The sequence below is a fragment of the Alosa sapidissima genome, chromosome 23 (assembly GCF_018492685.1).
Source record: "Alosa sapidissima isolate fAloSap1 chromosome 23, fAloSap1.pri, whole genome shotgun sequence".
Taxonomy (NCBI): Eukaryota; Metazoa; Chordata; class Actinopteri; order Clupeiformes; family Clupeidae; genus Alosa; species Alosa sapidissima.
Genome location: NC_055979.1, coordinates 15,414,112 through 15,426,611, shown reverse-complemented (window position 1 = coordinate 15,426,611; position 12,500 = coordinate 15,414,112). Strand labels below are relative to the sequence as shown.

Below are 12,500 nucleotides of genomic sequence, written 5' to 3'. Positions count from 1 at the left end.
TAAAGCAGCAATAACATGGCCATCCCTCACAGCCCTCAAACACCAACACTCAGGGCCAGATGTAGTAACGCTTTTGCAGCCACTTCAGGTGTATATGTTTCGCAACATGCGCATAAAAACATGGCAAGGTATGTACAAACAGACTGCACTGACATAAAAGCACAGACTGCCTGTAGCGGGAGCTGAAATTGCATTTTTCCGTGTCAAGCATATGCATTCATAGGAGGTTCAGGGGGAGGTGGAAGTTTCATGTATAAAGATGGGAAGAGAAGCGTAAAATGCACCTAACTAGGTATTCACCTGTATGTATGAAAACTGGCCATTTTGCGGTAAAATATTTCCGCCTTGTAAAAGCAGGTGTTAATCCAAATTGCTGTTCAATGCGTCAATAAGAGAAACTTTCAAAGACAACAGAATTGCTATTCAGAGCACCAGTGTTGTGTCTTTGCACTATATTAAAAGCAACCTTAACTTTCGTCCTTTCGAATGTCTTTCACTTTCACGTCATCAGTGTTGGGGTCGTTACTCAAAAAAAGTAATGTATTAGGCCTACACATTACTCGTTACTGTAAAAAATGTAATCCCTTACATTACTTTACTCTCTATTGAAAGTAACGCGTTACATTACTTTTGCGTTACTGTATGGAAATGTTTCTATGGACGCTGATATCGTCCCCTTTTATTTATTATTTAATTAATTACGTTGTATGAAACATTAGGTAGCATAATCTAGTCTATTACACTTCTCCAACCCAGGTTGCACTGTAGGCCTACCAGGCATTTCTTACAGATAGCTGATCAATGTTTTGTCTTACTGAAAGCTGCCTTCACGTTCACAGACACAGCACCTCAGTGCAGCTTTTAAAATTTGTGCAAAAAATGTGCAAATTCAAATTGCTTTATGGAAGCGCTGCTGCCCTGCCCATGTTGAATGTTGACACGCACACAAAAAATGTAACTGCTTTGAGTGAAGTGCACTCGCGAGTTGTGCACTTTCTGTCATCAATAGCCTACTAGATGCTCTTGTTCACATTGAAAACAGTGGCAGTCCTAGCTTGTATAACACCCTGAAATCACACACACACTAATACCAGCAACGCAGTTTAACTTAAATAAGAATGCACTTGCAGATTTTTATACAGGTGAATATTTAGAGTTTTATTTTTAGCTCTTATAAACAGCCTGATTGTATAAGTACAAGTAAGTAAGTAAGTATATATACTCTTTTGATCCCGTGAGGGAAATTTGGTCTCTGCATTTATCCCAATCCATGAATTAGTGAAACACACAGTGAGGTGAAGCCCACACTAATCCCGGCGCAGTGAGCTGCCTGCATCAACAGCGGCGCTCGGGGAGCAATGAGGGGTTAGGTGCCTTGCTCAAGGGCACTTCAGCCACACCTACTGGTCGGGGTTCGAACCGGCAACCCTCCGGTTACAGGTCCGAAGTGCTAACCAGTAGGCCACGGCAAAGAAGTATCATCTAAAGCCAAGAAGACCGTCTTAGAGGCAGTGTTGTAGGAGGCGGCATGATTCCACGCACCCTGCTCATGACAGGATAAAGCACGGCAACATGCGTCTCCGCGGTTTGAGAAGGAGGATTGCTAATTAATAAAGTAATCTTTGCTCACACACTGTTAGTAACTAGTGTGATTACTGAATTTAGGAAAGTAACGTGTTACACTACTCATTACTGACAAATGTAATGTGATTACAGTAATGTGTTACTTTGTAACGCATTACACCCAACTCTGCACGTCATTCACTTAAACTTTCCTACTTGCTAGATATGACCATCTTCCATAGCCTACGTGCCCAACTTTGAGTAGAGTTTGAGTAGAACTACTGCTCTTCATTATCTTCCTGCTTGTTGACATCTCATCATGTATTGTATTATTTCATGATCTCTAAACGTTCGATTAATTTTAATGTTGTTGTCAGTTAACTTCATTCAACTGTGCTTGTGATTGAAGTTTGCTGTTCAGTTGTGAACGTTCGCAAATTCCGGTAGGGGGCGAAGAAAGGCGCTGATTACCTGATGAACTGCAGGTTTGCTAAATACCACATAAACTGAAGAATCACAGAGTACGGTTTCTGCAGGTTGGCCATAGCGCTTATAACGCTACGTTTGCAAATGTACGTACATCTGGCTCTCTGTCATAAGCTCTCTCCCGTAGTAGTGTAGCTTGGTTTTTAGCATCAACGCTTCGTTTTTTTAACAGACATTTTATAATTTGTATGATGTGATTTCCTGTATTCTGGTGCATTTTGGGGATGACCAATACTTTAATTCAATCAGATTCATAGCCTACATTCTGATTTGTTGATATTGTGGCAATGATTCCATGCAAAGGCTTGGGCATCAGGGCCCCCTGACCCCTTGGTCCCCTGTGCAGTAATCCATCCCTGAGCCTACAAATCTCTATTAGAGGCCTTAGACAAAGGAATGTTCTCGGCCTTCTAAAATAATGTCTTGCATTTACATTTTGTTTTTAATTGTCGGGATAAAAAACACAAGACGTTTTCTTTTACCGGCCCAACACATGAGCCGCTTATATGTTGCTGAAGAGTTTCTGCTCTGTTTACCGACTGCTACATCAAACATAGCAAACTGCCTCAAACAATCGGAACAGACACAGACACTTCAGATAGAATGCGATAAACAGAGGAAGATTGAGGAAGACAGAAAAGGTTATGGATGAAGGATGCATACACAGTTGTCATTTTTGTTTCTGCTTTGTCATCTAGTTTTCTCTCTCTCTTTCTCTCTCAGACTCTTTCTCTCTGTCTCCTTCACTGAAGAATAAAAAAAAAAATACAATTCAAATAAGAAATCTTCAAAATCTCCATTTGGTCCTTTCTGTAGGTAGAGCAGGGGGACATTTGGCAACCTTCAATTGAGGCTTATACAACCCCGTTTCCAAAAACATTGGGATGCTGTATAAAATGTAAATTAAAAACAGAATTTGATGATCTGCTAATCTTATATTTAATTCATAATAGTGCAATGACACAATAGCTGTTGTTAAAATAGAGCTATTGCATTGTTTTTTTTTTTTTAAATATATGTTCACATTAATGCCAGCAACACATTTCTCTAAAATGTTTCACAGAGAGGTAAAAAAAAACACCTCATCTTTACCTTTGAGAAACTCTGCCTCTCTGGGATGCCCTTTTATGGCCAGTCCTGGTACTAGTTAAACTAATTGGTTATAAAATGTTCCTCCTTGTGTTATCCAGCCTTTTGTTCCACTGTCCCAGCTTTTTGAGACACTCAAATTCAAAATGAGCTTATATTTTTTAATGAATAGTTTCAACATTTAAAATGTTGTCTTGAGTTCTTTTTGGAAACACATATGGGTGTATAGAGGTGTGCAGATCATCATGTTCTGTTTTTGATGATATCTTACAGAGTCCCGCTTTGGGGAAAAGGGGTTGTACTAGGTGTCTCAAACTTGTTGCCTCTCAGAGATCAAGGGATCAAATGGTCTCAAAAAGAGAGAAAAGAGAGGGTTTGTATGTGTGTGGTTGGGGTAAAGACTGACTCAAAGATAAGATAATAGAGGTACAGCATATATAGAGAGAGTCAGAGAGACACAGAGAGAGAGAGAGAGAGAGAGAGAGAGAGAGAGAGAGGGAGAGAGAGAGAGAGAGTCAGGCCCTCTTATACAGAAAACACAAAGATAAAATGCTTCCAATTAGGGCTAAATGGTTAAGATAACCAAGACATGCTAATTGTCAAGCTCCTTCCCACGCACACACATTAGCAACCATAACGTGATTCCATCAAAAACAGGCGGATCAAAACCACTGAGGGAGAGAGAAAGAGAGAGCGAGCGAATAAAAAAAAACAAGTCAAAATGTCTCATTTGCATTTATAATGTTCACAAATTACAGGAGCCGACATCACTGGCGTCATCTAATTCCGACGTTCATCCCCATTTTGACTAGTTCCTCGTTCACAGATGGAGTAAATGGCTGTTACATAATGACCAGAGTGCACCGGCCAGCTGAAAGTAGGGGTGAGCGGCAAACGATGGGATTATACAAAATGGAGGGAAGGAAAGAGGGATGCATGGAAAAAGATGGGGGAGATGAAAGAGAGAAGAGAGATAGAGAGCACGAGGAGCAGAAGAAAGGGAGAAAAAACAGAAAGTGAGTAAACAGTAAGAGCTCGACATCCAAAAGAGTTAGGATGACGCATAACCTATACTAACGGGTGGAGAGCTTGCATTGGCAAGAAGGTCACCATGACTAATAAGAACAGATTGAGATATGTCTAATACACATGCATTAGTTTGATGTCATTGTGTTATAGTTATGGTTATGGTCAATTCCACGGAAAATTGACTTTTTGTCACATCCATAACGCCAGTGAAATGCCTTGGCATTTGTATGATGTGAATGATAACATTCATTTTTTGTGCATTTTTTCTCATGTACATTCTTCAGCCCAAAATAGCAAATGCTCAAATTTCATGTAATCATTCCCATCATACCATACCATCACATTTTATTGGAGTTATGGATGTTACAAAAAATGTAATTTTCCATGGAATTGCCCTTATGGTTATGGTATTAAGCAGACACTTTTAATCTAAAGCGAACGTATAACCACATTGTGTTAGCATTGTGCTATAAAGGAAATCACTGACAACAACAAAACAAGCCATGACACCATCTCAAGAAAAAAACATCTTTAATGAAGTGTTGGCTGTTTCTTTTGCTCATCAGAATACAGGAAAATACATTTAAGGTCGACTGCAAGTATGGCAATATATATACAGACCCCCAAACCTGCACGTGGCACATCTGTAACAGGTTCATGTATATAAATATATACAACAATAACAAATGTACAACAGTATCAGCTTGTGCAAGTGTGGTTAACATATACGGATTACATATAAAATACCCCACGCACGCACACACACACACGCACACACACACAGACACACAAACACACACACACACACATTGTACATGCTCACCACCCACAAATACACACACAGCATATGCTCTCTTTCTCTCTCTCTCTCTCTCTCTCTCTCTCTCTCTCTCTCTCTCTCTCTTTCTCTCTCTCTCTCTCTCTTTCTTTCTCTCTCACACACACACAGGCACACACACACACACATACAACACATACACACACACAAACAGACAATATTGTGTTATCTGTGTGTGAACAGACAACACATACACACTCAATGATCCACTCACTGAAATGACAGTTGAACAGAAATTCTGTTGTACTTCTCTGCAGAGCAACACCTCCAACGCCCCCCCACCCCCCACCACACACACACACACACACACACACACACACACACACACACACACACACACACACACACACACACACACACACACACACACTCACACACAAAGTTCTTTTGATGTATGCCAATACTGTTGAGTGTATACACAGTCTGTGAGGTAGACTGCTCGTGACAGAAGAACAGCTGACACAGTTCCTCTTCGGCTGTTGGTTTGTTTTTGTTTTGTTGTTTTTTGTTTTTGTTTGCCCGACATCTAATGATGTACAAATTAAACACTACATGCAAAATATGTAGCAATGAGGTAGAGATGGTTTTAAAGGTGTTTCAACACAAAAAAAAAGAAAGTAAGAAAAACAAAATAAACAACACAAACATGCATACCTACTAGAAGAGAGGCACCAATGTGTGTCCCTCACATATAAACAAACAAACAAACAAACAGATTAAAAATATCACATAATCTTCCCAAATAATGCATATCTTTAAAAACAGTAATCAAGTACACAAAAAACAACACCACAAATGTCACTGTTATGAATGACTGTAATGCCAACCGAAATGTAGTCTTGGTGTGAAACTGTAAATGTGTGTGTTTGCATACTTATAATAAAGTGAGCCTTTCACAGTCCAAATAAGAATTAAGAAAATAAATGTGTCGATATTTTTCTCATTTTAGTGTTTCTTTTTAACTAGGCCCTAGTTCATCAGGAAACAAATCTCAGCTAGAACAAACATGATCCCAGGAGGGCATTGTAGCGTAGCAAGTGACCATTTCCTGAAGGGACATTTTTTTGGTTAAATTCTTCAACATCATTACACCGAGCAGAGCAGCAGTACTCCATCATCTTAACCCCAATACAGTTTCACAAAAGTGACGTTTGACATCCCAATCTCTGTGTCGTAGATTAAGTCTCACTATAAATTCTGGGATAAGGCATTTAAATGCTGAACTGTGCAATGATTTTCAATGCTGCACTGTGCAATGATTTTCAATGATCACGTTTACAGATGAGAGGAGATGGATCAACAACAGGGATTCGGGGGCAATCACGTCGCGACTGTAGCCATGGGTCAACACAGGAGAACACGTCGGACAACATGAGCATCTTCAGTAAACACATTAGCATGTGATTGATTGCTAGCATAGTTATTCCTATGTAATGAATGAAGCATATAATTTCAAATGAAGGAGTCGGATATGAAATCATGAATAGAGAAGCCTGCGCTGACCTAAGTGTCAGTACTTAGAGTACAGCAGTTCTACCACCGCAGTGCTTAGCAACAGACACTTCAAAATAAAGGTGTGTCTAAAAATACATTCAGTTACAAGGCTTCATTGTTTCAGGTGGGCCAAGAGCTGCAAGTTAGGAGAATAACGACAGACAGACAGACAGACAGACAGACAGACAGGCAGGCAGACAGACAGGCAGACAGATAGATAGATAGATAGATAGATAGATAGATAGATAGATAGATAGAGAGAGAGAGAGAGAGAGAGAGAGAGAGAGAGAGAGAGAGAGAGAGAGAGAGAGAGAGAAAGGGAGAGACAGTAACAGAAAAGGGTGCTAACATTAAGGTCAGGAGCTGTTAGAACTCATCTTTTCTGTTTAGTTTCCCTAGTAATGTGCTTTGGGAAAGAAGAAAAAAAAAGAAAGTGATCATCCAACGGATCTTTCACTGAGCATGTGTGCTTGAACGCATCCGTGTGTGTGTGTGTGTGTGTGTGTGTGTGTGTGTGTGTGTGTGTGGTGTGTGTGTGGTGTGTGTGTGTGTGTGGTGTTTGTGTGTTTGTGTCTGGCCTTCCAGCGGGATAGGTATTGTTTGCATCAACCATGATGGATGCTACAATGCGGTCAAGCACAATTTTTCCATTTAATCTCCCAACACTGTAACTGTAACTGTCAGCGTCATATTCTGAATGGAATGAATGACCACACCATCTTTGATGGAGTTGAGTTCTAACAAACAGGGCATCTGAACACATCAATAAATGCAATATTTCCAATTGCAATATTTCCAACACATTTGTAATTGTAATCTCACACAGAGTAACTGTCTCATTGAGCTTGCCATGACATGAATGCTATTCAGTTGTGGTGCTTCATTTCAAATTGAAGTCTCATTGTGATATAATCAATTCTCTTTGGGTATTGTCCCAACAATTTCTAGTGTGCTTGTAATTATAGTTCACAGAAAGATATGGTTGTTGGACGATCCAAAATATAGTAATTTTTAAGAAGGGCCTTTCAAGAGAGAAAAAAAGTGTACATTACAAATGGTCATAAAAAGAAAAAAATAATAATTTTGCTATAGACTTAGTCCCATTGACTTAGTTCATGTTCCACACATACTACTAATAATAATACATTCATTATGAAATCCTCACTGACAACACTTCACTGAGGTAAACACTTCAGACAAAACGCAATTTGTAAAAATATTACTAAAGCAAAACTTTAAAACAAACCACAAACTCAACATCAGTACATAGTGCTTTGCTTTTGACACAACCCTCTGAGGTACTGCACAAATTCTTTCCTGAGATTTCCCATTTTTCTCCTTTTTTTTTGCAGGACATCAAAAGAGGTTTCTACAAATCAGATTTAGATGCTTCCAGCCCAGTCACTCCAAAACACACACACACACACACACACACGCACACACACATACACACACACATACACACACGCACACACGCACGCACGCACGCACACACACACACACACACACACACACGCACACACACACACACACACACACACACACACACACACACACACACACACATTTGAGGAATACAGTTGGCCTTCATGTAATGGCTGAAGAAATATGGTCTCCCATGGTAACAGTGATTTTAGGTACTTGTCTTAAAGCTCTGGATATTAGCGCACCACCAATGAAGATTGTGAGGCAAAGAAACAAAAATGTGTAAGAAAAAAAGCACCATATGAGGCACTTCTGAGTAAATGAAATCTCCATAACAGCCGTGATTGAAAGCACAGAAATACACTGGTACACTCTATGTCACACACACACACACACACACACACACACACACACACACACACACACACACAAAGCTCTCTCTTTGCATCAAGGTAAGCGAATGCCTGGCCTCGGAGACAGCCTGAAGCTAGGTCTGTTTCTGTCAGTGTGACTACTGGACACTGATATCTGCCCTGCCCCTTCTGTGACCTTCCCCAGGTGAGCAATCTCACTACGTTCATTTGTTCACTCTTTGTCTCTCTTTGTTCATTCCCTGTCTCTCTCCTCCAGAGTCTATTTGGGAGATGGGGAGGGGGGGGGGGTTGTGAAGACCTCTCACTGTCTGCAGCCGAACATTTTGCTCCACTCTACGTAGGCATCCATGTCTTTGTGGGAGACGTCTGGCTGCGTCCTACGCAAGGCTGCGTCCAGGTCCTGGTAGGTGACGGGGCGGATCAGCGGGAGCTCCATGCCGCCGGCCACGGCCGCGTTCCGCAGGGCCTCCTGGCAGAGGCGGGCGAGCCCCAGCGCGGAGTAGCCATCGGTCCGCTGCACCAGGAGGCCCACCTCCTCCTCGCTCAGGCAGCAGCTGTGCGGCGCCAGGTTTTGGCTGATAATCTGGCGGCGGATCGGACCGTCCGGTGGGGGCACCAGGAGCCGTCGGGCGAAGTAGCGGTGCACAGCAGCCTCGTCCAGCTCGTCGGGCCGGCTCGTCGACGCCAGGACCAGGATTTGAGGAGTGTCCTCGGGCCCTGAGCTGCCGGAGCCAGCGCTGTTGTTTCTTAAAAGTAGCCGGTCCAGCTGGGCCTGTAGCTCCCTCCTGACGCGGGCAGCGGCGGAGGAGGAGGAGGACTGGGCGTCCTCGCGTGAGCGGCGTCCACTCCCTAGCACGGCCTCCGCCTCGCTCAGGAGGAGCACGCAGGGTTGTCGGGCGCGGGCCACCAGGAAGCAGGCCTGGATGAGCTGCTCTGCCTCTGCCGCCCACTCTGTGGTCAGCACAGAGCCACGCAGGTGCAGCAGCGGCGCCCCCATCTGGCCGGACATACAGCGCGCCAGCAGGGTTCGGCCGGAGCCCGGGGGTCCGAAGAGGAGCAGGGCGCGGGGCAGTGGTGGAGACGTGCCGCCCAGTGGCCCGAACACATCAGGCCGAAGCAGCGGCCACAGGACCTCCTCCTTCAGAGTAGCCTTGGCCGCCTCGAGGCCCGCAATGTCCCCCCAGTCCAGCAGGGGGTGCTGTTGCTGCAGGACCTGAGTGGACACCAGCTCCAGCACGCGCGGGTCCACCGACTTTAGGCGCTCTTCGGCCGCTGCTGCCGATGATGAGGAGGAGGACGAGGAAGAAGACTGTGCGGCTACGGGAGAGCCATTGGTGGCGGCCGTCGTCGTGGGCGATCCAAAACTGAACGCGGACTCGCCGGCGGCCGAGTGCGGGGTCTTCGAGGCGCCGACGTACCCCGGCGACGTCAGCGAGCCCCCGCCAAAGTCGCCGCCACGGGGATCATCCGAGGGGGACGTCTGACCGCCGGCCTTGAAGCTCCCGTTACCGTTGGTACCCTCGGGCAGCCGGTACAGGGGGCTGAGGCTGGCGGAGGTGGAGGGAGGGGGCTGGGAGTAGCCGAAGTCCCCGTAGGGCTCGCCCATCTCAGCCTGACCCACCATGTAGAAGGCCTTCCGCTTCAAGGAGCCTGAACCGCAGCCATTGAGTGGGGTGGGGGTGATGGGGGCCAGGCTGTGGGGAGGGGCCGCGTAGGAGGAGTACGAGGCCATGGTGGTGGAGGGGGCCAGTGGGGTGGGCACCGCAATGCCTGCTGGGAGGTAGGAGGAAGGAGGGGGAGGGGGTGGTGGCGGAGGGGGGCTGTACCCGGGGGCGACGGAGGCCGCCTGGTGATGGTGGTGCGGGGCGTAGCCCGAGGGGGTGTAGCTGTACCCGGGCAGAGCCGGCGGGGAGGATGTGGTGCTGTAGGCCGCGGGCACCAGGGTGGCGTGGGAGGCCGGGGGCGGCGGGGGAGCCTGGAGAAGGGGCGAGGGGTGCCCGCTGTACCCGCCGGAGGAAGCGTGCAGGTAGGAGCTACCGTAGGCGGCGGCAGATGCGTAGGGTTCCTGAGATGCCAGCGACTGGCTGCCGCAGCTGCTGCTGGAGAAGCTCTGCTCGGCCAGGCTCCCGCCGCTGCCCACGCCCGGCGAGCTGCACAGAGCGCCTGCCGCCACATCCGACGTGGCCGCCATGCCCACTTTGCCTGCGGGCACGGCCACCTCACACCCCATGGGGTACACCCCTCCGCCAACCGGCTCTGCCCATGGGTCGGCCTCTACTTTCCTCCCGTTGGGTCCGTTGGCCAAGGCCGCTGCCGCAGCCGCATCCGGGTAGGCGTTGAGCAGCGCCCGCTCTCCGGCACTGATGACGGGCACGTCGAGGATGCCCGAGTACTTCTCGGCGTACTTCTTGAGCAGGTTGGAGGCCGTGAGTGCCGAGATGTCGTCGTTGGCCCAGCTGTACTGGTATGCGGCGGCCGCGGAGCTGGTCATGGTGCCGGCCACCCTCTGCATGCGGTAGCCCTCGGCCTTGTGAGACGGCGAGCGTGTGGTGGACGAGATGTCGAAGTGTTGCTCTGCCCACTGGGTGTGCTCAGGGGTCCACTGCATCTTCACGCCTGTAAATTGGAACAAATATGACAAGTTAACACACACCAATCACACACAAAAGGACAAGCTTTTATAGAACATGTGGAGGCAGGGTATATGTATGAGATGTTTGGTCACTGCAAAGATAAACTATTATATATTATTATGTTATATTATACTATTATATAGTATTATGATATATTTATGTTTATTGTTGCCACTGGATAAGGATAAGGATAATAAACCACATATTTTAAAACTGGATCTACTTAATGAATAAAATATATTTGTGCAGAAAAAAAAATACTTTTACTTTTTGCTTAACCTGATTAAATAATATGTTTGGTGTTCATGGATTTTTTTTTTAGTATTACACAACATTAGCATGAATTAGTATTACAAAACACCTGTGATAAACAAAGAAGAAAAATAACTTTATGTCAAACATCTTCATTTAATTTTCATTGTATGCATTAATGAATGTGTATGAAAATATTAGGGCTAGAAGCAGCGCAGGAGCGAAGGAGGCACATTTGTTTTGAAGGATGAGAAAATATTAAGTTATTGATTGACTGAAGTGTCAAAGTGTCTTCGTGAGAATTTGCAGGTTCAACAGAAACATAAAATATTGAACTAAATATAAAATATTCAATAAGAATGTGATGTTGAACCCATTTCACACAGTACTACAGTACAGTTACAGTATTTCATTTACTCAACTATTCTAAATATTCAACTTTTTAGATTGATTTTAGAATCTTTCCATGATAAAACACTCTGCAATACCCATGCAAACACAAACACACACAGATACACACAGATACAGACACAAACACAAGCATGCATTGTTATTGTGATGAAGTAGGTCAAATATGGAGATTTGATTAATACAAATGAAACAGTTTCATTAGTATGATTGATACATTGATAAATTCATTTTTGTGACAGCCTACATTTTATTTTTAATTCATCCAGCATGCATTTGTTATTTATTTGTTCATAATTTATTTATTTGTCTCATATGATGGCTTTTGTGAACTGTGTACATATGCATGTGAGAGAGTGAGTGTGGGAGTGTGCAAGTGTGTGTGTGTGTGTGTGTGTGTGTGTGTGTGTGTGTGTGTGCCCATTGAGGAGTAGCTCACAAATATCAGAGTAATCTAAACCATAACTGCAGTGCTTTCATCATAAAACGAGGGCACGCACACACACACACTCTCTCTCTCTCTCTCCCTTTCTGTTTCTGTTCTTTTCTTTCTTTCGTTCCTTTACTAGTCCTTTGAGGCTCTTGTTGGGCTGTTTCCTTTAATCCATAACATCACACAGACACGAACACACACACACACACACACACACACACACACACAAATATACTAGCCGATGGACCACAGAAAGCAAGTGGGTCAGATCTGGCATATACAAAGAGCATATAGAGAGAGCACACACACACACACACACACACACACACACACACACACACACACACACACACACACACACACAAACTGTTTGTTTGGTTATGGTGTGGCATGCCGCTGGCTCTGAAGGCGTCTAGCCTGACTCCGGCAGTTAATTAGCGGCACAACGTTTAGCTAATTGTGTTAATTTAGCGAAT

The 12,500-nt window shown here is 44.8% G+C and overlaps 1 protein-coding gene across 3 annotated transcripts in view; it reads right to left on the bottom strand.

Annotated features, from left to right (window-relative positions):
- The window catches only part of LOC121698942 (fidgetin), a 48,814-nt gene that overhangs the window by 5,127 nt on the left and 31,187 nt on the right, over positions 1–12,500 (bottom strand). For 2 of the 3 annotated variants that reach the window (XM_042081484.1, XM_042081485.1), the window contains one exon: positions 8,034–10,914. In XM_042081484.1, coding sequence (XP_041937418.1) covers positions 8,600–10,914 — 2,315 coding nt within the window. In that variant the 3' untranslated portion in view covers positions 8,034–8,599. Of the gene's footprint in view, positions 1–8,033; positions 10,915–12,500 lie in introns of those variants that run through there. The other variant, XR_006026900.1, reaches the window with a different exon arrangement.